The sequence below is a fragment of the Numenius arquata genome, chromosome 2, assembly GCF_964106895.1.
Source record: "Numenius arquata chromosome 2, bNumArq3.hap1.1, whole genome shotgun sequence".
Taxonomy (NCBI): Eukaryota; Metazoa; Chordata; class Aves; order Charadriiformes; family Scolopacidae; genus Numenius; species Numenius arquata.
The window spans coordinates 78,488,455-78,513,423 of record NC_133577.1 but is presented as its reverse complement, the minus strand read 5'-3'; the positions used below and the strand labels follow the sequence as shown (position 1 = coordinate 78,513,423).

The 24,969-nt window shown below is 39.0% G+C and overlaps 1 protein-coding gene across 2 annotated transcripts in view; it reads left to right on the top strand.

Moving 5' to 3' along the window:
• Window positions 1-387: 387 nt before the first annotated feature.
• The window catches only part of UBN2 (ubinuclein 2), a 45,770-nt gene continuing 21,188 nt past the window's right edge, over window positions 388-24,969 (top strand). Inside the window, exons 1-6 of one of the 2 annotated variants that reach the window (XM_074168465.1) lie at window positions 388-828; window positions 5,372-5,464; window positions 11,672-11,773; window positions 21,577-21,714; window positions 22,936-23,048; window positions 24,065-24,563. In XM_074168465.1, coding sequence (XP_074024566.1) covers window positions 388-828; window positions 5,372-5,464; window positions 11,672-11,773; window positions 21,577-21,714; window positions 22,936-23,048; window positions 24,065-24,563 — 1,386 coding nt within the window. Of the gene's footprint in view, window positions 829-5,371; window positions 5,465-11,671; window positions 11,774-21,576; window positions 21,719-22,935; window positions 23,049-24,064; window positions 24,564-24,969 lie in introns of both variants that reach the window. The other variant, XM_074168464.1, reaches the window with a different exon arrangement.

Sequence of the window (24,969 nt, the reverse complement as noted above, 5' to 3'; positions counted from 1 at the left end):
CAGCGTGCACATCGCCAAGGCAACCGGGGGCGGGCAGCGGCGGGCGGCGGCGTGTCGGCGACGGCGGCCGCGCTGACGTCGGAGGGGGAAGCTGAGCAATAACAACAGCGACGCGGGGCGGGGCGGCGGCCTCGGCCGGGGCGGCGCGCCTGCGCGGCCTGCGGGCCTGCTTCTATTTATGTGGGGGGGCGCCAAGATGGCGGGGCTGGAGGCGGCGAGGAGAACGTAGGGGGCAGCTCCGACCGGGTGGCGGAGGGGGGGGGAGGGGAGAGGGAGGAGGAGCCGCCGCCGGTGGGAGGGAGCGCGGGGAGCGGTGTCACCGGACGCGTGAGGCGGGGGCCGGCGAACGGGCGGGCGGGGGGCGGGAGGGGGGGGGGGCGGCGGAGGATGGCGGAGCCGCGCCGGGTGCCGTTCATTAGCCTGTCACCCGTGAGGCGCCGCGAGGGCGAGAGCCCGGCGCTGGAACGGGAGCCGGCGGCGGGCCGCGAGCCGGAGCCGCCGCCGGTGGCGGGCCGCGAGGCGCCGCCGTTGGAGCCGCCGCACGAGCTCTGCCGGCCGGAGCCGCCGCCGCCGCCGCCCCGCGAGACCGGCCGGCCCGAGCAGCAGCCGCAGCGGGAGCCTCCCCGGCCCGAGCCGCCGCCGCTGCCGCCGCCGCAGCAGCTACCACCGCCACCGCCGCGCCAGGGCAGCCGGCAGGAGCCGCCGCCGCCGCAGGAGGCGCTCCCGCTCCGCCAGACGGTCCGCCTGGAGGTGGTGCTGAAGGACCCCACCGAGGAGGGCTGCGTGGAGTTCAGCTACCCGGAGCTGCTGCTGTGCGGGGACTCGCGGGTACGGGACCTCCCCTTCCCCCTCCCCTCCCACCGCGCTTCCTCCTCCTCCTCCTTCTCATCCTCCTCCCGGCCCGCGTCCCCGGCCTTGCTGATAACGTTATCTGTCGCCCTGTGTTGCTCGGGGGTGGTCCCGGCCCGGCGGGGCGGCGCCCTGGGAGGGAAGTCCGGCGGCCTCCCCGTCGCTCGGGGCTCCTCCTGGCGCTGAGGCTGCGCCTGTGCCCGTGGGGGGAAGGGGAGGCTTAGCTCTTGTCGTCCCTGAGCTGGCCGAGAGCTCCCGGCTGGCTTTTCCGGGAGCTGCTAGGGTTTGCCGCGAGCAGGGGCGGGGAAGAGCCAGTGCCTTGTGTGCCCCGGTTACCCCAGCTATCCTCCCCGCACCTTGCCCGGCCGGGGAGCGGTGGTGTTACATCCTCCCTTCCTGGGAGCTTTTTTCCGGCAGCTGAACCAAGCTGTTACCATGCCGGTCTGGTTTCTGGCTTGTCTGCAGGCTGTGTGCAGGTAAATGAAGAGTTATTAGCCCGGCTGTGCTACAAGCCTTGAGAAGCAGTGAAGTGAGCATTAGCAGTCCTGGAGAGGAGTTTCTGCAGTTTTGAGGGGGCAGGGATGAATGAGAGTTAATGTTGTTGAAACTATAACCTCACCTGTGTTAAGAATTTCATTCAAGGAAAAAAGTACTTTCCCTTTTCCTGTTCATCTCGACCAGAAAAAAAATTGGTACTTGAACTACTTTGTTTTTTAAGGAGAACAACTTCAAGAAGCGAGCAGCATTAGCCAATCAACAGGACCCAGTGTTTAAGTAGGATGGAGTGATGTATGTCCTTAAGCTGGTCACACTTAAACCACTCATTCTTAGTGAGTTGAGAATACCAATGAAGTTGTGCTTGATTTAAATAGTTGTGGTTCCTCTTAATTCTGGTACGCAGTCAATTTTAGAGAAAGTTTACGTTTTATTGGAAAAGGGCAGGGGGTAAGGAAGTAACTGCTACTGAGAAGGCTGTGATAGCTCTGATGATAAAAGCAAACCTCAAATACCAGTATGGAATTTGCCACTGTTTTTTTTTTTTCATCCAGCACAAACTTGAGAAAGGTTAAAACTTCTGTTTTATGGGCTGTAGTGTTTCTAGGTTATGATGATGCTGTAACTAAGCAGCCTGCTCACTTTTTGTTCTGTAGTTGGAAGGACGTACACACTGGACTATGTTTGAATGTGGAAGACAGGAAAATCAACGACTATGATTTTAATCCCTCTGAGATCTTTTGATGCAAGTTAAAAGGTTCCTTCTGTTCATCCTGTCCTACAGCTGTTGTTGGCAAACAGTGCCAGTTGTGACTCCTCTGAATTGGTGTAGCATAAACATGCTGCTCTGTGAACTGCATCTTTCTGAGCAGTTCCTGTGTGAAGGTGAAAATTGTGTTAGTATTTAGAAGTAGTTCAGTACGCGGAGGTTGAATTTTCCCTTTGGCAGTCCCCAGTTCCATAACAGCCTTTTTTTCCTGTAGATTGGTAACATGTTAATCACATAATCGGAGGGAAAATGGCTTTTTTATGTAGTTCTGATTCAAATTCCATATCTTCTGAGGGGGAGCATTGATTTAGGGGATTTTTGGTACAGTTGGGATCAGAGACTGCTTTTAGGGTAGAAATAGTGATAGAAATGCTTTGTAAGAAATGGTGTATGTCTTCCAGCTCTCTGTAGAGTCCAAATTGGAATGAATGGATCATAATGGCCTGTCTATTGCTGGACAGATTACAATCAGCTGATTATGTAAAACAGTGTCATAAATTGAGATCCTTTAAAGTGGTTCTGGACTCTTAATCTTGTTTAAAAACTGATGGGTACTTGGCCTGTCAGTTTAACTTCTTGCTTGCTATATGGTAGAAGGTGGAAAAGCTACTCTGATGTGCTAGGGAGGACTTAAAATCTTGGATTAATCAGCATAAAAAGAGAGGGGAAATAAATTTTATCCAGCAAGAAAATTAGTGCATGCTGGTTCCTTCATAGTTAAAGCAAATAGAAGAGAACTTGCTCTGCACAGTGGAGGAGGCTTAGGATGACAGAAGTCTGTCTTTTACCCTGGTCATTCTCAGACCAACAAATCATGTAACCTGTTCAAAGTCTTAAAATATAAAAAAATTGTGAAAGGAAAATTGATCCTGCTTGTGGAGTAGAATAGCTATGGTGATTTACACCAGTTAATGCAGCAGAGAAAACTACTTTGTTAAAATAAAGCTTGACCAAGAAATGCCTGCCCTCTCCACTTTCCTGCAGAATCTATGAGATTTGCCCTTTCCAAGGAGGTACTAGCTAGTTGGCAGTTAATGCTGTTGTTTTAAGTGGAGTTTTGGACTTCCATATTTGTTGTTTTATGTAATGATTCAGTTTAAAATGAAGAGTTTGTGTAAACTTAGCTATGCAAACTGCTCTTATAGAGTGAAGATTGAGTTTTCTGAAGGTTATTGTTGACTTCCTTATACCTATTCCCATTAAAATTCAACATTGCAAAATTAGGAGCTTGTCTTAGTCTTGTAGTGGTGCTTGGAACTGGAGTGACCAAGAGAGGTTCTCCAGAGGCAGGCTGTTCTGGGAAGGCAGGGGCTGGTGCACAGTAATAACTTCAAACATTGCTTTAACAGATTTCTTAATGAAATGGTAGAGAATCCCAAAACTTATTGACAGAATGAGTGCAACTTCTATTTTTAAATTTTATTTTGAATTTGTGTTTGTAGCCTGAATCAGAAGCTAGTGGAAATGTTTATGTTAGCAACTCATGCTGTCCTTGTACTGTTTTGTTTTGTTTTCCCTTAATAGAAAATTCTGAGATAGGTTTGTTGGTAGAGTTCATCTTTTGGTAGGAAATATTTATGTAAAGTTTTTGGGTATGAGTAGTAGGTTAGTATGGCTGAAAGAGTTTATTTGCCTCTTAAAAAAACTGGCTGAAGTGAAAGTGTGCTCCCTTTTCTGTTGGTGCAATTAAGGCTTGATGTGTAAAACTTAACTCAGGTGAGCCAGAAGTCCAAGTTGGCTTCTGCCAAGCGGTTTGTAAAGGTGTTGAAGTAGTTATGTCTTAAAGTTACTGCAAAGTTTGAGTGCTGTCTATCAGAGCCCTCAGAAATGGTCAAAACTAAAACTTGTTTGAATCTGAGATTCCAACAGGGCTTAACTAGTCAAAGTAATAGCTACAGCTTTGAGAGTTTGGTGGAGAAGCAAGTTAACTCTTAAATACTAAATTTTGCTTGACCTCTGGCCTCAACCTTGTCTTATTTCACAATTAAAAATAAACAACATCTGCCTAGCAGAAGATGCGGAAAAGGTTTTCCTAGCTAAAAGTAGAGAAAATGGTGGTGCATGAATTGAGCAGTATTTTGTATTTAATTATGCCTGCAGGAAGTATGTATGTAACTTAAACTTATGTTTCAGGATTAAATATAATCTTTATTAATTTTTTCTTGAAGTAGTCAGTTTAGAAAATGTCAGCTAATTATGTGGTATTTGCAGTTCTGCTCAGCTTACCTCAATCGTTACATTGGTCTTGATACTTGTCATGATTTGGTTGTCATTTAGTTAATATATTGCCTTTTCATACTGTGGAGGAAGGGTCTTTCTTTTCTGAACTTAGTGGGTTTTTTTGTTTTGTTTTGACTTAGTCTACCATAAACCTTCATTTATTCATTGATGAGTGGTCTTTGTGCGGTAAAGTTAGTTGCCATCCATAAAGTTCTGTAAAATGGAACTCCATTATGCCATATTTTAGTGTCCTAGTACTTCCCCCCCATTCCAACAATTACTGTATTTTGTGAACTCTAATTTGAAGGCCACCCTGTTTTTATGCCATACCTTATTTAAAAAAAAGCACTGTGTATACCTTTGATTACTATTCACTAACTTCATGTCAGTGAAAATCTTTCTCAAAAAAAAAAAAAAAGAGGGGGAGTACTTCCTGCGTATTTGTACAGCTGGGATATTAAATCTCTATTGTCACTGTGGCTGCCATAGTGGCAATCTTGTATAATTCATGCTATGATTACTGAAATTATCTGAAGAAAAAAATAACAGTACAAGAGTTAAAGGAGTTATGTTTGTTATGGTTGTAACTTCCTGAGATTTTTAGTCTTCTGGCTGCTTCCCTGCTGATTAGCATACCAGGTACATCTTGTGTATTGTATCTAGAAGGATTACAGCACCAATAAGAGGCACCAGTGGAAGCAGAAGTGAAAAGGAGTTGTATTTAAAGAGCATTCTTCCTCTTTGAACCTCAAATGGCCATAGTTCTCTCTTATGCTTATGTTTGCAGTTGAGATTGTAGTGGAATGCTTGGGAAAATATAAATCTTAGTTTTTCTCTTAAATTTTCTATTTATATTCTCATTAGAAGAAAAGTAACTGAATGATAACTAATTTTTAGAGAACAAAGTAAGTATTTGAACTTAGTGTAAATTCTGACTACTTAATCATCAGAGCATTGTTTATTTATTGACATTTAATAGCTTTTATTAGATGCACACTGTTTCTCATGGAACAAATATTTAACTTCTGCATTTTTCAGAAGAAATCAGTTCACTCGGACGATCCATTTAATGATGAACAACGTGAGCGGCATGAAGTAGAAATGCTAGCCAAGAAGTTTGAGGCAAAATACGTGAGTTACTGTACTTGTATTAAAATATACAAATATTTAAGTGATAACTTATGATGCTGTAGAGATGTTAACATCAGGGGTTTTTTGCTGAGTAGGGTTGCTAATGTAGTGTTAAATGTCTTCTGTACATTTCAGAGCTGACTGTCTCATTATACTTTATTTAAGCAGCTTGAAGCTGCTACAAGCTTATTAGACAAGTCTGCTAAATAGATTTGTCTATAGGATGTTATAGCTTGTGAAGTTATTCTTGGAAAAGCTTCCTATATAAATACAAATAAGTAATAGATGCAGGTCAATATTCATGATAAATACTGTGCCAGAGGAAAGAATTTTTATGTAATGCTGTTGTGCACTATTGAACGGCTCTTCTGTTTGGACTAAATACTGTCGAATCTTGAATTTCTGACTACTTTGAAATGCTTCCATAGGAAGATATTGTTGAATAATAAGTCATTACTTGATGAGTTTATCTTGTAGCTGCCAGTTGCCTAAAGATACTCTGCTGACTCCTGAAAGTGTAGCATGAATTACTTGCACAACACTTGGTGCTAACATAAAGAGGCTTTCACTAATAAATGAAGGTAGAAATCAGAAAATGTTGACTAAAACCACACCCAAACAGGTCTTTAAGAATTCATATGGGTAGGGTTGGGTAATTAATTCTGAGCTGGCAATCAAAACTCATCATCATGCTTAGGCATGTTGATATTCTGGATTACTAATAGAGCACCTCAAAAATGAGGGGAAACGAGCAGTCACTTCTATCTTTTGCTATTAATATACATATTAAAATCTTTCTTGTCTGATTTATTTGGATTTTCTTTTTCTGGCAAAGACAGACTTCTCTGAGTGCGCGGTCTATACATTCTGTAGAAGCAATTACTGTTTCAGGGTATGTTAGCTGTGATACATAACAAAAGAAACCCTTAAACATCTTTTGGGGGGGGGTTGATGGAACCCAGTATATCCAGTGAATTGAGAAAGCAGTTCCGGAATACTGTTTGGCTTTTCATTTGAATGATAAACTAATTTTTGAATGTGAAAGAAAAATGTTTCAACTCTACTTTTCTAGAACACTCATTTCCATAATACAAGTTAAAGATTTTATAATGTCCTGAAACAAGTTGCTTACCTACAGCAGATGAAAGTCAGTGTACAGCATGTAAAGCAATATATGTAGGAAGGAGTGGTATTGGAAGCAATCTAATTTTACATATGTATTTATGCATACATCAAAGCTGAACGTGTACATGTGGACAAAACATGGCGTTATTAGACTTATGAAAACTTGAGTTCAATGTTAAGTAGTCACAAAAAGGAGCAAATAGATACTTTTAACTATTAAAAAGCAGCAGGTCACAAACCCTATAATTTCACAACAGTTGAAATTCATGGTGCATGTGTATCTTACTGTTTGCATTTCTGATTTCTTGCCTTCCTCTCATTCTCTGCCATACCTTATGCCCCTCAGCCCAACAAAATTCCTGGAAGGCGAATGTCTTCTATATAAAGAACAACGTTAGGGCCACTAGGCATGGAAGGTGGTGAGGGATTAATAATTCTTGTGTTGGATACTCCCTGTCCTTTCTCTCTTCCAATACAAGAACCATCAGTCTCTATTTACCATCCGTGCTCAGAGGAATTCCATCGCTCTACACTGACCCAGTACAATTGCTTATGTTCGGACAACATCAAGCCATGTTCTGATTCTTGTGGTGAGACACTCACTCCTTAGCTTAAACTACAACAGGGATCCTATGAAGTAGATACCTGTTCCTCTCTTTAACAGCACTTCAGTGTAAAAGTAATCACTGGTTGTTGAGAAACAAGTTGATTTTTTTTCAGATTTGCAGGAATTACTATATCCTCCTGAAACTAATTAGATATTGCTTATCTATATCCATTTAAAATGGAGTCAAACAATATTTTTAGTCATAGCACATGTGGCAGTACTTCTGAAAAATTTGCAATGTGGAGAACAGTCTTCCTTGAAGACTTCTTACTTATTTTTAGATAAATTGCTATACTCATAATTAAATCAGTACAATATTGGATATATCTTGCATATAGTAAGAAAAAGCCTATAAATATATTTTGGTAAAACAAGATGCATAAAGCTAATGTACCATTTGTTTACTTGATTATTCAGAACTTTTTTGCAATTGCTGCATGTTTTAAACACCAGCGTAAAAATCTTTTCTAAATGGTTTCCATTTTCATTCTTTTGATTACTTTTTTTCTCTAGACAAAATCAAACAGTGTGTTGTAAAAACATGATATTGAATCTCAGATGATGTTGTACATAATGTAAGAATTTTTACTGGATCAAAACAAAGGTCCATCTAATGGATGGTAGCATAGTCCTCTGACACTAGTGGAATCTCATACTTGAAAGTATAACAGTAAATGCACATTGATATTACTTAACTGTGCCTGTCTAGGAATATGTGGCCTTATTTCTCCCAAAGTCAAAGGCTGTGTGTTTAACTACCCTTCATACAGCTTTCTGCCATAAATTTGCCAGATCATTTTGAGTTTGCTGAGTTTCATATTGTGTTCCATGGCACTGATTACTAAGATGATTGTCATATGAAAGGTTGTGGCGAGGTAGGGGTTGGGCTCCCAAGTAACAGGCGTTATGACTGAAGAGGAAGTGGCCTTGAGTTGCATCGGGGAAGGTTTAGATTGGATATAAAGAAAAATCTCTTCACTGAAAGGGTTATCAAGCATTGGAACAGGCTGCCCAGGGAAGTGGTTGAATCACCATCCCTGGAGGTATTTAGAAGATGTGTAGATATAGTGCTGAGGAACATTTAGTGGTGACGTGGCAGTTCTAGGTTAATTGTTGGACTTGATGATCTTAACGGTCTCTTCCAACCAAAATGATTCTATGAAAACATACTTTGTGTTTAAACCTGATGAGTTCACTTGGGTGCTCCATAATTTCTCTCTTGTAAGAAACTGAAATACTGCCTGTTCTTCCGGATGCTGCATGTGATTCTGATGCTATCATCTAAATTCAGCCCTTTTGTTCCTCAGCTGAAGTGTCTTAACATTCTCTTACGGTACAGAAGCAGTGTTTTTTACCTTTAAACATCCTTGTTGGCTTACTGTTCCCTTTTTTGTTCTAATTTCTTTTTTTAAATGAAAGGATATTAATGGTAGGATGCCCTGATTTATCAGTGATATAATGATGACTTCTGGTTTTGTGCTCTGGTCCTTTTTTTTCATAAGTCCCAATTCTTTTTCTTTTTTTTTTTTTTTTTGTTCACCCGTGATTGTTGAGCAAATGTCATAGAACTGTGTAACAACTCCAGTGCTTCCTGAGCAGCATGACAAATTGGGAGCACACTGTATTTTTTCTTGTTTGGGTTGTACTTCCTTCGTGTGGATTACCTTGCATTTATTCATACTGAATTCAATCAATGATTTATCATACTAACTTCAGAGCAACTGTGAGGTCTCTTGGTGATTTAGTTGTATTTTTTTTTATTTACTATCCTCAGTAATTTCTTTTATCTCCACCCCACCCCCCAACTGTTAGCCTTCTCTGTTGCCTCTGAAGATGAATAAATACACATTCCTTGGTGATTTTGCTGATTACTTTCTTTGCTGAAAGGAAATACTTATTCCTACCCTTTCTTTCCTAGTCTTAAACCAGACATTAATTTCAGTGGATCTATCCTCTTATCCCATGATAGTTGCTTGTCTTAAAGGATCTTTGGACCTTTTTTTAAAGTATTTGAAGTACTGCTTCCTCCTACCAAAATTCTCCTGCTCTGGAATGTATATTCTTGTGCCTGCTGTTTCCATTCTTTAAAACATCTATTAACTTGCCCAATATAGAGATCAGGTTTACTGGTTTATGGACTCTGCTATGGCCCTTGGAAGATTCTTCAAAAATTGGTGCTGTATTTGCTGCCTTCTAGTCCTGTTGGGCAAAGGTTGTTTAAACCTCGGGTTATATGCCACAGCTAATTCTTTGAACTCATATTTGAGTTTTCTGAATATTTGCATGAGTACTATTTGCAGGAACTAGACATCTTTGCTCTAGTATCATGACTGCTTATGTGCTGGGACAGAAAGGCTGGAGGAATTCTTTTGGGATAGGTGAAAACCTTCAGTGGTAAAACTTCCCTGAACTATTGCATAGTAAACACTGATGCAGATAATCTCTTCAGTTCTTCTGTGGTCTTGCATCCTTAACATCTTGACCATACGGACTTTTCAACACACTTACTTAAACATGTCTGGGTAGAACCAGGCCTGAAGGAAATTCTCTAACTATACACACAAAGGTTCAGATATCTTCATATGTCTGAATACAGGTTTCTATTTTAATCCTGCTTTTATTCATTTGGCTGTTATGAGACTTTTTTTTTTTGTTACTGACTTTGTCCCCTATCTGCATGATGTTTTTATGAATAACAGGCAGTCAGAATGTATTGAGAACTTTAAAATTTTTTTTTAATGACCTTACACTGGAATCGTAGAACAGCCAGTGCTGCAAAAGGATTTTGGACTCGCAAAGATGTTGATGGTTACTCAGGCTTAGCAAGAGATATGGTACAGAGTTGGATTGCATTACACATTAGGGAGATCAGTAAAGTACAGTTTATGTAGCATTCTTCAGACAGCCTGCTGATGCCTCAGTCAAATTTATAAGAATTACATAAGCTTTTGCACTGGAGTTTAAGTGGAATTATTAAGTGCTACCTTTTATTTTTCCAAGATTTTTCCTTCTCTCATCCAAACTTTTTCTAAAGAAAAAAAAGTACTGCATATTTTGGGAACATGCAGTCATTCAGATGTTTTAACAGATGAGTGACTGTAGGGGATGATAGGACTGATAGGAAAAGTTAGGAATACTTAGCTTGGAAACCTGAGGCTTAGCATATAGTTTGAAAAGCTGAATTAAAACCAGAATTTGCTCTTGAGACTTTTCTCCTAGGACTATTGCATTTATTTAATTATACTTGAGAGATTCCTGTTTGCTTGCAAGAGTGCATGCTTTACTTAGTTACAAACTTGAATTCTTGCAAAATATTGACAAAATATTGTCAAACTTCTTGCAAAATATTGTCAGATGATTACACTTTTCATAAAAGGCCTGAAACCTCCTTTGAAGACTGCATACTCATAGTAAAAAATGGGTTGTAATATTTGGATCTAACAACTGAAAAGACTCATAACATGCTTAGAACTGTGGAGTACAGGCAGAGCAGCTTCAGGAGCAAGTTTTCTTGAATTCATGAAAGAACACTGGTTACCACTTTAGTAAACATGGTGCCTTTTTGGGAATTTTATTCTAGACTTCATCTAGAATAAGACTTTCCTATTGACAATTTTGACAATATACAGGAGTCAGAACATTAGGCCTTATATCCTAAGCAGAATCCCAGTTGTATAATCATAAGTTTAGATTCTCTAAATATTTGAGCTGGGTGTGAGGTTTTACTTGACTTGATTTAACCATAAAACTTCCACGTGAGAATAGTACTTACAAGTTAAAATGAAGTTTGCTGTCTCCCGGAGGTGAGCCTACAGTCTGTGATGCAGCTTCAGGCTTTTAAGTTACTCAAGTAACCATTTCACATCTGGTCCTATCAACTGAGGTGACAGTTCTTGCTTTTCAAAGGATTTTATCTTAGTATGTTTTTTTTCAGTTATGTCATGAATACTGCAACTTCTTGAAAACTCATAGACACCATATCTGCAAGTCACAGATCAATATTTTTCTCTTTTGACTTAGGCTTCACTCTTCTGTAGAGAAGCAGCCCATCTTGTGTGGGGAAACACTTTATTGAATGCTATACTATCAGTATTTTCCTTAATAATGACTCTGATGTACTGAAAAACTTAACACTTTTAAAATTATCCCAGTCCTATCACTGTATTTTAAAAACATAGGACAGTGAAACATCTCTAAATAGGAAATTCTAGGAAGATCTTGGTCATGCAGATACCAAGTGGGTAGTGAATACCTTTCAGGGATAGTTCTGGTGAGGCTATAGTAAAGCATGTTTGCCAGAACTCATTCCTGTGTGAAAGTTTTTATTAGTCATCTAGACCATCTTCAAGGAAGCATCCAGGAAAGCAAAACTACTTATTCTCTGAATGACCATCCCTCCAATGCTTAACATTTTGTAAACTTTAGTACGTTGCTTCCCTGTTTCCCAAATTACATAACGCTTGCTTTGTTTTCAGGGTGGAAAGTCCCACAAACATCGGAAGGATCGCCTGCAGGATCTAATTGATATAGGTTATGGTTATGATGAAACGGACCCTTTCATCGATAATTCTGAAGCAGTAAGTAAACCTCATCAAAGCAGCAAGAAGAAATAAGGCAATGCTTTATTTTTTTGATAAAAAGAAAGGTAAGGGAAAATACTTTGTGCCCATGTATAACTGGTATGGACCCAAAGGGCATACTGCTTTGGGAATCCAACAAATTATTGTATTTGTAGTCTTATTCAGATATTATTATGCACTACAAGAATGGACTTCGTCCAGTGACATTGGACAAATCAGCAATGATCAGCTCTGAAGAGGAGGGAGCTAAAAGTCTGAGTGGGAAAGGGAAGGTGAAAAGTTGAGACAAGAGTAAGAAAATCACAGAAGTGAAGTGCATTGCTTAGCATACGTCATGTCAAATCTCCATTTGAACATGGTAGTAGATCTGGGAAATTATAAAACTTTGTAAATAGCTTCTGTGAATTCTGAGCTGTGAGATTTATAGCATATAGATGTTGCAATGAATATTGCTATTAAGAACTGTGTGAGGTGCACAGAAGGCCTGCTGCAGGACTGATAACTTCTTGAGCAAAAGTAGTCCAGCTGTTAACTACTATGGATAGCAAGCTGAGCTCATCTGTGTGTACTGTTAGTTTTTGAAGTAGGTCTGAAAGCACGTGAACAAATTGTGTGGAAAGCGAGTTTGCTGTAGATGCTTATTGTAGCTTGTATTTATTTGCCCCTTTTCTTGTTCAACTAAAATTTTAATCTAGATCTTGCCAATATTAAACTGTCCTGTCATTATCCCTCAACTTCTGGTTGTGCTGATGGAACAATATGGGGGGCTAAGCCTTGGTATGTCCTTTCCAAAGGTCAGATTCTGATCTTCAGCTTGGTAAGAAAAGATGTGCCTTACTCCTGCTGAGAAGCCACTTGAGCCTATAAGCTTATCTGGTTTCTCACTATTGTTTAAGTTGACCATCTTCAGTTCTGAAATTTTACGATACAGGACCCAAGTTGTATCTTTTTTTTCTGGATTTATTGTGACCTATCACAGATCTGATATGCGATTCAGATAACTTTCAGTACTCATAGTACAGGTCTCAGTACTCACAAAGATGTGAGTCTAGCAGGGTTGAACACTCACTGGTGTATTAGTTATTCTCATACTGTGCCTCCTTCCAGTGCTGTTGTTACCAACAGCGGATCTGTTAGATTTGCAGGAGCATTTGCTTGTGATATCCCTTGCCAAACTCCTTGCAAGAACATACAAAAGGCAGTTGTTAGATGACCGGATGGTTGCATCATGTGGTAGCTATGGAAGCTACTGGGGAGAATGGTGCATTCTCTAAAGATTGCTCTCCTGAACAAATCATTATGCCTTGTGTCTGCATTATAAATACAGACTAATGAGAGGCTATCTCTGTTTTGGTTTTATCCCCATTTCTATATAGAAAAGAATTAGAAATGCAGTGTGCCAGCTGCTAAGTTCACAGAATCACAGAGTTGATCAAGTTGTTCTTGCAGAGCTTAAGGGTCCTGTAAGGTAGGAGTTAAGTTCAACAAAACCTCTCATTCCATCTCAGATGCAAATGGGAAGTGTTCAGAAAGAAAGTCTACGTGCCTGGCTTGCTCATCTTCTGTATGGCTAGCTATTAAATCACCATGTACCCTGAGAAATGTCAGAGCCATGTCCAGCATGGACTTAATTCCTTTTGGAAGATACACTTCCTTACACATAAAAAGCTATAATATTCTGGGCACAAACTCTTGAAAAATGAGTATGAGTACCTCCTGAATTGCTCCAGGGTTGGCATCCTCTTGTCTCCCTATCACAGAAAAAAAAATAATTGAAAGCTTCCTTAGAGTTTTAGTCCTTTTTCTTGTCACTGGTGTGAAGGAAAGTCTGAGCTCTTTGGTACTGAAACAGATTTATTCCATAGCTCTAGAGATACTCTCCTTCTAAAAACAGATTTTGAGGTAATGCCATCAAATGCTGTTCAAGAAATCAAACCAATAAAATTCTTAAGCCTGTTTTTAGCAGGCATTGTAGTTGAGTTGAGGAATTTTGATTCCTTTGGATCCATTTCCAATTTTGTACATCTAACATAGATGCATATATAACAAATAGCATAGGTAACAGAGCATTGGGTCCTCCAAGGATCCAGGCTGGGCAATTGTTCTGCTTGTTTTCTTGAGGGCATGGATCAAGGTCAACTGCAAGGAATCTGCTAATGACATGAACTCAGGTAATGGATTTTAATGGGGCAGAAGTACAGACAACTACAGGACATGCTTTTCTGGGGGAAGGTTCTTGGAAAGTGCTGATAGAAGGGAGCTTCCCCGAAGCAAAGAGATTTTTTTTTTTTTTTTTTTTTTCCTGTCAGACTCCTCAAAGGGCACTGATACTATCCAACATGTGCATAACAGCCTGGTTTGGTTGGACAACTTGCTCTTGTGATGACCTCTGAATATTTGGCTGGTTGAATACCTTCCTGACAATGTAAGCTTTATATAGATAGACATTCCAGGGGAATACAGTGCTCTCTGAGCTTTCTACTGTATAATATAGAAGAGGTGTCTTAAGTAATACATGATGCATAGTGAAAAACTGTGCAATTTTCTTTTACTCAGAGTTAGTAAGACTTGCACATCCAAAACAAAGACCACCTAGCACCTTCCCCCAGGTTGGGTAGACGAATGCAGGGGAATAAACATCTACCTAGAAATGTGTAAGCAGTGCAAGCTGGCTTTTGAAGCAGTGATACCAGGTAGCCATGCTGATAGGAACTGAAGCAAAACATGAATGCCAAGAGCAATGGGAAGCATGCAGTTCAGTACTTCAGACACCCAGGGTTGTATGTCAGAATTTAACCCAGTCTCCTATATTCATGGTTCCACAGCAGCCTTATAAACACTGGTGTAAGAGCCCTGTGCTGCTGAGTAGAGAAAACTAGCCTACCAGTAGTTTCTCATATGTGGAAAGTTTCTCCAAAGCAGGTACTTCCACTTAAAGGTGTAACTTATTTTTCTGTAGCTACATCTTGCCTCAAGAGCTTGGACCATCTTACAGTCCTTGAAAGGCTGTCTTTTGTGTTGATTTTAGTAATTCTGAACACATTTGTAAAAGAGTTGCTCTTTTTCTATTTGGGTTCCCTAGAATATTTTCTGTAATTTAAGGGCTTAGTCTTTGCAAAAACTTTGTGTCATGATATACAGTTTCCACACATTTTCAGGATAAATTTGGTTTACTTAATCTTGTATTCCAGATTTATTAAAGGTGTGATAGATTTAATATCCTCTTCTCTCCCACACTGCCTTCCCCTCGAGTTCCTGCTGTGGTGATCTAAAACTTGAAGCTGATGCATTGCCAGTAAGAACATCTTGCTCAAGACTTGAATATCCAGGGTGCTTTTGCCAGTGAAATTCTGGGAAAATGGCAGAGCTCCATGTGGTGATGGTCATGAATGGTATCCCATTGGGGAATGGCAGAGCTCAGTGTGCTAATGGCAACTTTCACTTTTATGTGGGGTTCCGGGCCAGATGTTTTAGGCCAACTTGATGTTGATCCTTCCTACTCTGAGGAGCTTGTTTTATGCATAGATATGGAGAGCAGTGTTGTTGCTTGAGAGAATAAATGTCTCTTAAAAAACAACATGAAAACTATAAACTGGCCAATGTTATATTAAACATACTTTCATGTTGGACTGAGATAAATTTAACATGGCTGCATTTTTCACGTGGAAAAAGCTGCCTTTGTAGACCTCAATCACAAGCCTCATCCACACTGAATATGTGAGGGTGCATTAAAGCTTTTTTTTTTTTTAAGAGATTCACTTCCTAGCTGTTTCATTGGCTATGGATTTGTGTGTTTATATTGCTGGTCTGTCTATCTTGTTCATTGTCACTTTGCCCAGTCTTGGAAGCTCTGTGGTTGGGGAATAGTGCTCACTTAGCTGAGTGTGCCACATCACCTTTAATAAAAGATGTCTTGCATGCTTTCCAGGTGTCTTCAGGGTAGATCTGCCAGTTGGCACCTGACATGTCATATGCATTCGAGTGAATACAAGGCCAAATTACAATTAGGAGACTCTTCACTTTGTATCCCTCCTCACCCCAAGATAAAAAGTGGAGTACCAAACAAATAAAACAGACACTGTTCTGCTTGATGCAGAACAGACATGTTAAAACTGTATACCCAGCACTCCTGGTACAAGAACCGTTATGATTAGAGGGACAAAGGTAATTGAATTTACAGAACAAGTCTGATATTTTTTTAAAGCAACAGTAATGTTCTCTTGTTCCTTCTGCAAAATATCATATCCTTTTTTAGGAAGGAATAAGCAATTTCTTAAATTATTTTTTTAGTCCTGTATTCTGGCCTGGGTTTCAACCAGGTGGTTTAGGCCTGCTCATGTATTTAATGACCTCAGTGGGACAACTGGGAAACTGAAAACTCAGCATCTGGATAGGTACTTCAAAAAACCTGAGACTTATCTGGCCTTTGTAGTACCATTGTTTAAATTTGTGTACATCAAGAATGTACACAAATAATTAAATAATAGTTAATAAATAATTAAGAAATAATAATGATAACAGGTGTAGCAAAATTTAATTTTTTGAAGAGCACAAAATCAATTTTCAAAGTAATCTGAGCTACTAGAGGGGTAGATCATGGCCTAGGATCAACTGTTCTTCACGAGTAGATGAATTTATTTAGGCTGCACAAGGAATTTTTAAGTGTTTTCCAAAAAATATTCAAAAAATATGAATATTAATATAAAGGGGGGAGGAGTTATAACATGTCAAAATCACACATCTTTGATATGAGCACTTGTCTTAAGTGTCATATATGGTAAATCTGTTCTTCATGTTAAATGAACAGAAAAGGAAGGCATAACTTTTTTTTCCCTACAGAATCTTCTAGCAATTCTGTAACATGAAACCTGTAAAGGTTAAGTAATACATTGCATATTTTTTTGTAAAAAAAAAAAAAAAAAAAAAGCACTGAACTATATTTTCAGTATGGGTCAGAGCTCAATCTCTGAAAGAAGTGAGTTGAACAGTTGAAGGTGGTCACATGAGTGGTCATATGTTGTAACTTAGACTGAAATATTTTCAAGGCTGTAAGAATGTCATGTCACTGAATTGGAGGTCACTTAATCTAATAGCCCGATCTGGTGACTAGTGGAATGGTATAAAAGTTGGTGGTCATGGTAAGAACAAAACAGGGCTGGGGAGAGAGAGGGATACTTCTCTCAAGGTGCTCTGGTAGGCTGATGGATTATGATATCCTGACTATTAAACTTGGATTCTCCTAGGTGGCCATCCTATCCTAGTCTATATCACCCTGAACTAGGTATATCTTATTTAGTAGTCTGTTACACTTTTTTCTGTTATGCTTTGCCAGCTCTCCTTTGCCCCAGGGTTTAAAAAAAAAAAAAAACCAACCAGGAACTAAACAACTTGTGTATGCATTTTGGAAAAGGAAACTGCTTTACCATGGGAAAGCTCTTTCTGCTTGCTTTTTGATATTTTCTTGGCTTAGAAAAGCAATGTATTGTTCCCCTTTAACCTTGTTTGGGATTTCACAGGATTTCATTATATATTGTTATACTATTTTTCAGAAAGATTGTTCTGGGGTGGTTGTGTGGTTTTTTTTTTTGAAAACTTAAAGGGTAGCAAAGCCAAGGAGTACATTTCAGTTCTTTGTGTCTTTAAGAAGCATAGAGATCGATCAACTATGAAGTATCTTGAAGTATGTGGTGAACTGTATGGAGATTCAGTCCATTTGACTGAAGCAACAATATTCAACATAACTGTAGTAGCTTGACTTCATTCAGTGGTCAAAAATAACAGTCCCTCCCAGGCTGGTTAGAGCCATCTCAAAAATGTACTGAACAAGGAACAAAAATGATCCGTGCTTATCTTTTACCTAAATAATACCCGTTTCACAACAAATAATGTACAGGCTACATTTGCTGCAAACACATATAAGTGTTTTAAGAAATCTTATTTCCAGGACTTAATATAGAAGTGTTAAAATGCCTTTTCATATGTACTTTTATAGTACAGGTTGTTCTCTGGAAGGGAGCTGAATGAGGAAGATCATGGTCAAAATATCTGAATGCAAGAATAAACAATATAAGATACTGTTATGTACTGTGGGTCTTGATTTCAGAACTAAATTGGTATAATCCATAAAATTTCACTGTTCTTGGTATAATAATCAAGTTGAAACCCGTTAATTTACTTTTTTTAAAAATAAGTTATCTTTCACACCTAAATGTTTAATTAGATTAATGGCAGTAGAAGCATAGTAATGTAGCTCAAGGACAATAGTTGAAAATAACTTACTGATCTGCTTTTAGATGATCAGACAATGTATCAGTCTTATCTGCTGAATGATTCCATAATCTTTTGTGGGACAAATCCATTTTTGCAGGAGTCAATCATATATGAAGTCTTGTCTGTTTGTACTCTCAGTCTTGGCATGTATAAGGAAGAGCACAACACTATAAAGGGCTTAAACTATTTTCTTTAATAGGATCATTTCTGCAATTTCATATGCAGAAAAAGCTAGTGGGTAGCTAAAGGGTGAGGAGGACTGAATGTCAAAAAGGTCTTTGAAAGTCTGAATAAACCCATAGTCCTCAGCAGAAGCTGTTGAAACATCAACTGGTAGGTTACACATCCACATCTTCCTGACCTTGTTTACCTGCCGACTGTTAGGAGATAATTTGTTCATCTGTATATTGAATGAATTCTGCCTTTCTGATTGCCTTGTTCCTATGGATTTATGCCATATAGCATGTTGATCGTTCTAATCATCTGCTGTGATTCGTGGCTTCCTCGCTTGTGGACTGTCTTTAATCCTTACGTTTTCTTGTATTCTACAGGGCTTCCTTTACTACTCTACAGTCAAGTCTTCACTGTGTTTCCCTTTATTTGTTGTTCACTTATGATAATGCTCACAGCTTTAACTGTGCTTTCTTCTTCAAACTTGGCAGCTACTGCATTCTTCTGTTTTGATCCTGTACTGCCCAAACCTCACCAATTCAGTTCACACCCTGTCAGCTCAAAAGGGAAATGCCTGCACTGTCTATTAAGCACTGTGGATAATAATTTATTTTCTTTCTCTTTCATCTTCCTTGTACGTAATGAAACTGGCTCTGAGAGCTGTGGAAAACCATCAAATTTCTCTGAAATTTTTACCCAGCCTCCATTCTCAAGTTTACTTTGCACCTCCTACTTTCTGTGATCGTCCTGGTCTCTTAAGATGAATGACAAGTCCACAACTAAGTCACTTTGTTTTCACTTAGTCCAATTAATAAATTCTCCTGCTTTCTTGCTTTAGTCTTTCATATGATCTTAGGGTATTTTATAGATCCTGTTACCACTTTTCCTTTCTCTTTCTATGTAGTGCTTGTTAAGCCTTCAGTTCAAGGAAGATGAAAGATGATGATTTATAGAAATTTATAACTGCTTATTCAGATCAAATCCATATGGGTTTCCAGTTCAGGCTCTTAAACCAGCTTCCTCATTGAAGTATACATTCACTGTTTTCCTCTTCTGGATAACTCCTCTTCCTGTCATAATCCTTTTGGTAGCCCAGACTTCTGTGGTTCTTAAACTGTTTTATCGTCAGTATATTGTGCAGGGGGAAATGAACTGGTAGCTGATGCTCCACTTTGCACTCTGTGTGTGTTCCCTTCATGTAGGTCATATCAAGTCTTCAGTTGATGTTGTGGCAGTTAAAACTGCCTACTAATTTATTCAGCCTGTTGAATTCTGTCTTAACAGACATGCAGTGGAAGGCCTGCTGGTTCAAACTTCAAAGTAACAAAGATGTCGTTTCCTTCTCAAGTATCTTACTTAATTCTTAATCGTTTGGCTGTGCTACCAAACACTTATTGCTTGCAGCTGTAACTCAAAATCGACTTTTTCTTCTGCCAGAGTGTGTACCTCTGAGGTGTGTTAAAATCCTACCCCTTCTTTCAGAAGGGCAGAAATTGATTCTTAGTCATTGCACTGTTACTGTGTCTTTCTGGTACTTTTGTAATGCTTTCTAGGCCCTGTAAATGCTTCCTCCTTATCTTTGTTGGCAGGTATGTGTCTCAGTCATTCTGTTTTTATGCTTCCAGACAGACTATAGCTTCCAGAATTGTATTTGTTGCTTATTCAGTTCACTATCTTACAATTTTCAGTATTTGAAAAGTAAGACTGGTAGTTCAAATTTGGAGTAGTTCATGACAACATTGTCCTTCTACTTAGTGATAACAGCATTGTCAAGACAACCCTCCCTCAGTTCTCCTGCAAACACTTCTATGGCTTGCTTTGTTGATACTCAAGCATAGAGGTGGAATGAATCTATTCATCCTCCCAGCCTTTTTGAGAGCTTGCTGTTAACCAGATATTTCCTGGAGATTGACAGTTTTCTGGTAATACTTGGGGGAGAATGTCATTCTGAGGAAGCTCCTGGTCATGAAATAATAGAATTCATGTTGTCTTCCACTATAGTTAACGTTGACCACTTTTCCTATGTCTTTGGATTTCAGTATTTTCAAGATACAGCTTTAGTTCTAACTGGGAAATTCCTTCATAAATACTAATTGCTTTTTAAAATAAAGTGTGTAGAAGAGTTTGAAACCTTCTGTGGTTTAAAACTGTCTAAACAGAGTGAGAATATATCTGACTTTTAATGAAACAAGTCCTGGCACTGTGGTATTTGTATAAGAGGCAATGTCATATTCAGCACCTAAAACTGGAAATACTGTGGCTAAGTTTGTCATGTTTGGGATTCAAATTTTTGTTCGTTAAAAATGCTGAGAACTATAAGAAGTAGGTTTCTGAGCAGGGCACTATGGTTAGAGTTGGTACTGAATGTAGCATTTGTTGGAGCATCTGAACGTACCAAGTGCACCGCGGAGTTTGGTATTAATGAAAACTGTGGTAGTCTTAATGAAATAAAGTGTATGATCTGAGAAGATTTTTATGCTCATTTTACAAAAACATCTCTATATTCAGTCCTATTTCCTGGATATAACACCCAATTATGTAAGATTTCTATATAGATTAGGCTTCTTCCACTCATTGTTCAAACTGTCATCTCTGTTGAAAATATGGAAGAAATAGGTTCTGGAAATAACTGTAGCTATCACTTACAGATAACATAAAGGGACTGTGACAAAAGTGTGTGACTAACAGGTAATTTGAACAGCACATTGTCTCATAAAATTGAAGGGTATTCAATAGAAGTATGAAACTTTAAAATTTAAAATTGAGAGGCAGGGTTATTGTTATTGTTATTTTTTTTAATAAAATTTGTTTTCAATCAGTAGTGTTTCTGGTATGCCTGTAAGGCTGTCGTAGATGAAAACAAGTAGCTCACTATGTGGCTGCCTACTTCATGGACAAAAACAACCAGTGAACAATCAAGTGAAGTTGCTCACAGGCAGGTGGTGTATCATTGTTCATATGGCTGATGTATCTTGAGATTTAACATCAAGCATAATGTGATATGCTCTCAAACTGAAACATTAAAAAGTTATTGGGCTTTTTTTTTTTTTATTGGGACAGAAAGGAAGGAATGCCTCTGACTAGCCTTATTTTCTTCAGAAAGCAGTACTTTTAATATTGTAATCCTGCCTTCTCTTTCCCCAAAAGGGTGGTGTTTTGAAAGTAAAACGGTTATTCTGTGATATTAGCATTCTGTGCCTTGGCTAGTAAGTTTTCAATAGCATTACTATCCTGTTTCTATTGTAGTAAGCTGTGTTGTGTACTTGTGTATAATTTCTCATGTATAGGGACTGGTAAATGAACTACATACTCATTTCATTAAGAAGTGCTGATAAACACATCTTCTTTTTCCTGCCCAGTATGATGAATTAGTTCCTGCATCTCTGACTACCAAATATGGAGGGTTTTATATCAACACTGGTACACTGCAGTTCCGCCAGGCATCTGACTCAGAGGATGAAGACTTTGCAGAAGACAAAAAGCATAGGCCACCTAAAGTGAGTGATCTTTATTATGCTTTTGATACAGAACTTATAGGTAGGTGGACATCAGAAAATACTTGATATGCTTAGAATGGCTCAGATAAAGAGGCTGAAAGCAGAATGATGCACAGCACTGTTCTATTGCATTTTCCGTTTTGTGGCTCATGTATTATCATTTGGGAAATCACTCAGGATATCCACAGGCTGTTCAGTCTTGTAAGACTAACCATCTGTTCAGGCAAGCTAACAAGTTGTGTCCATCCATCTTGAAGTGACAGATGATTTAGTAATCTTATAGCAATTTTATTATATGAGATGAGGCCTTAAATTCTGTAGCACTGCTTTTATGATTTTGCACAAAACTTGCATGATTTGAAATCTTTCCTAATAACACTTAAAACAAAATATCTGTTAAAATAAACTCAGCATATAACTATATTAAAAAGTATATATATATACAGTCTTTCCCAAACAGCATGCTATTCAGTGTACTTTGACAAGTTATGATCAATGCAAACATAATTGCTTGCATATGACATCCACAAGTTCCATGCCATTGCAGAAACTTCCTGCTATCTAATGTCCTTTCTTGCTCTATAATTCTTTAAATTTAACATAGCTTTAAGGGTTCTTGTATTGGATTTGGCTGGAATGGAATTAGCTTTCTTCATAGCAGCCCTTTGGTGCTGTGATTTGGATTTGTGACTGAAATAGTGCTGATAGCACACCAAAGTCTGTCTGTTGCTGTATAATGTTTGCCTAGTGTGAAGGTTTTTTTTGCCCTACCCTGCATCAGCAGGTAAGCTAGGGATGAGCAAGAACCTCAGAGGGGAGACAGATGATGAATTTGCCAAAAAAGATATTTCATACTATGTAACTTCATATTCAGCAGTGAAACTGTGGTAGCAGAAGGTGATGGGGGGATTCAATCTTCGAAAGGCAGCCATTGCTTATATTGTCTGGGTTTCAGTCTGCGTGTGCCTTGAAGTATTGTTCTTATTGAAAGCTCTGAATTCAGTAACTGTTTAAAAATGATAAATGATTGAGATTTGTCGGTAAGTGCAGTTGCCGCTAGGAATCCAGTGGTAGTGTTTGCCTTTATAAACATTGAGATTTTTCCTGGCCCTCAATTGGAAAGTGTAAGGAAAACTGTTTTGTTTTCTTTTTTTTTTTTGCTGTAAAGCCCTTTAATTAGGGTGGAAGAATCATTGTCCTCTCTTTGATCTGTTTATCTAGATAGCAAAGTTAAAAGAAAGTGAAGATCGTGGAATGAAGAAGCGCAAGCGGAAAGATGAAGGGACGGAAAAGGAGAAGAAGCCTCGGAAAATGAAAGTTCCTAAGCAGTTGGGGTAGGTTTCTTTCTTTAGATGAACCCTTGAATTGTATGTGATTTCAAGATTGCGTGCTATAGCAAGATTCTCAGCTGTTCAGAATATTGTATTTTTCAATTATAATTAATAGCTAATAGATTTTGGTTTTTGAATATGTGGGGGGTTTGTATAAATAAGTCCTGCAAGCTAATCTTTGTTAAAATTTTGAACAAGGAATAATAAAACAAGGAAAGACAAATTACAGAAAAGAAATTTTGAGTCTGAATAGCATTATCCATCATTGTTCTACCAAAGTATTTTATAGCATTAAGAGTTACATCTTCTAATGAAAAATTATTTTCTTCCTCTTCCTTGGTTTCTAATCTGGAAACCTGTAAACATAGCTTAATTATTCTATGTGTTTCTTGCTAACTTTGTGTACTTTCCTGAGTTCTGAGGCTAGCATGGAAGGATTAAGGTGGTGGGTTTTTTAATTGGCTTCTAGAAAACTGTTGAGCGATAGTTGTCTTATGAATATTCAAGTTGGTATTGAAAATTTATTGATGATTTTCATCAAGGTGATGAATTGGCAGAAAATGCTTAGTTGAAGTAGCATATGGATTTTGAGCCTGCATGTCAAAATTCTTAGCAATGAAGAGAATTCTTTTAAATGTACATGTTGTCTCTAAATTTAAAGCAACCTACCACCATTCAGGAGTCTGAGAGGCAAGTTTAAGTATTTTAGTAGCATAGATCAGCCATGAGTTAAACAACTGTGGCAGGTTTTCTGTAATTACATTGATAAGTTAAAAGTAAATAACCTTTGTCTTAATGTGTACAAAACTTAGCAAAACAAATCAGTTGGAGAGCATGAAATCAGATGACCAGCAGAGGCTTATGGTAGCTGATAGAGTAGCCTGAAGATGGAAGGACAAAGCATTTGCTTCTTTCCCCTGATAATTTTTTAATTGTATTAAACTCCCAGATTTTTGTTAAAGCTTACTAAGGCCTCAAAAGTCACGTGCATTCTGATGAAAGATTTCTTTCCTCTACAGAGTTATGGCCTTAAATTCACACAAATCTGAAAAGAAGAAAAAGAAACTGTATAAAGACTCGCTTTCTCTGGCTGCCATGATCCGTAAATTTCAAAAGGAGAAGGAAGCCATGAGGAAGAAGGAATCTAGTCCAAAACCTCCAGTGACTGTTGCAACCTCTACCCCTAGTAAAATTCCTTCCTCCTCTCTCAGTGCAGGAAATGATATCTCTGACTTGAATCTTAGGATCAATGATCCTGTCCTCTCCATTTTTGGTAGCACAAATGAACCTGAGCTCCTGCCAGAAGCTGAAAGTACCCTGGAGATGCTGGGAGACATTGACTTTGACAAGTTGCTTGATGGCACTTCTGATGGCAGCCCGGTATCTGAGCTGTCAGGAGAAAATGGAAATGTCACTCAGGCAACCTACACCTCTCAGGTCATGACACCCAAGCAGGTGCCTGCCCTCCCGGAAGGTCTGCCGATGCTACTTGAAAAGCGCATTGGAGACCTTCGAACAGTAAGTACGAATTCATTGGTAAGGGATTGCGTTCAAGAATCTGAGAGAACAAGGAAGAATAATTAGGGCCTAAGCTGTCATCCCTGAATTGCTGGCTGAAACTCTAAAAAATGCAGAATTGATCTTAACATCAATCTTCATGGCTGTATTTATACTCAGATGAAAATGAGCACAGAGAAGATGCTGGTCAATTGTTAAAGCAGTGCTTGTTTCACAGTGGAGACAAGGTTTTCTAAATCTTCTGTGTACAATAACTTGTAATGATTGTTTGGTTTTTTTACATAATGGAAATATTAGTGTTACTTTAACTTGAATTGTTAGCTGGTGAAATGGGTGGATGTTTCCTTGCTTTGGAGCAGGAAACCTGAAAAACGACTGCAGCTTACAAATCTATGCCTTGAAATTT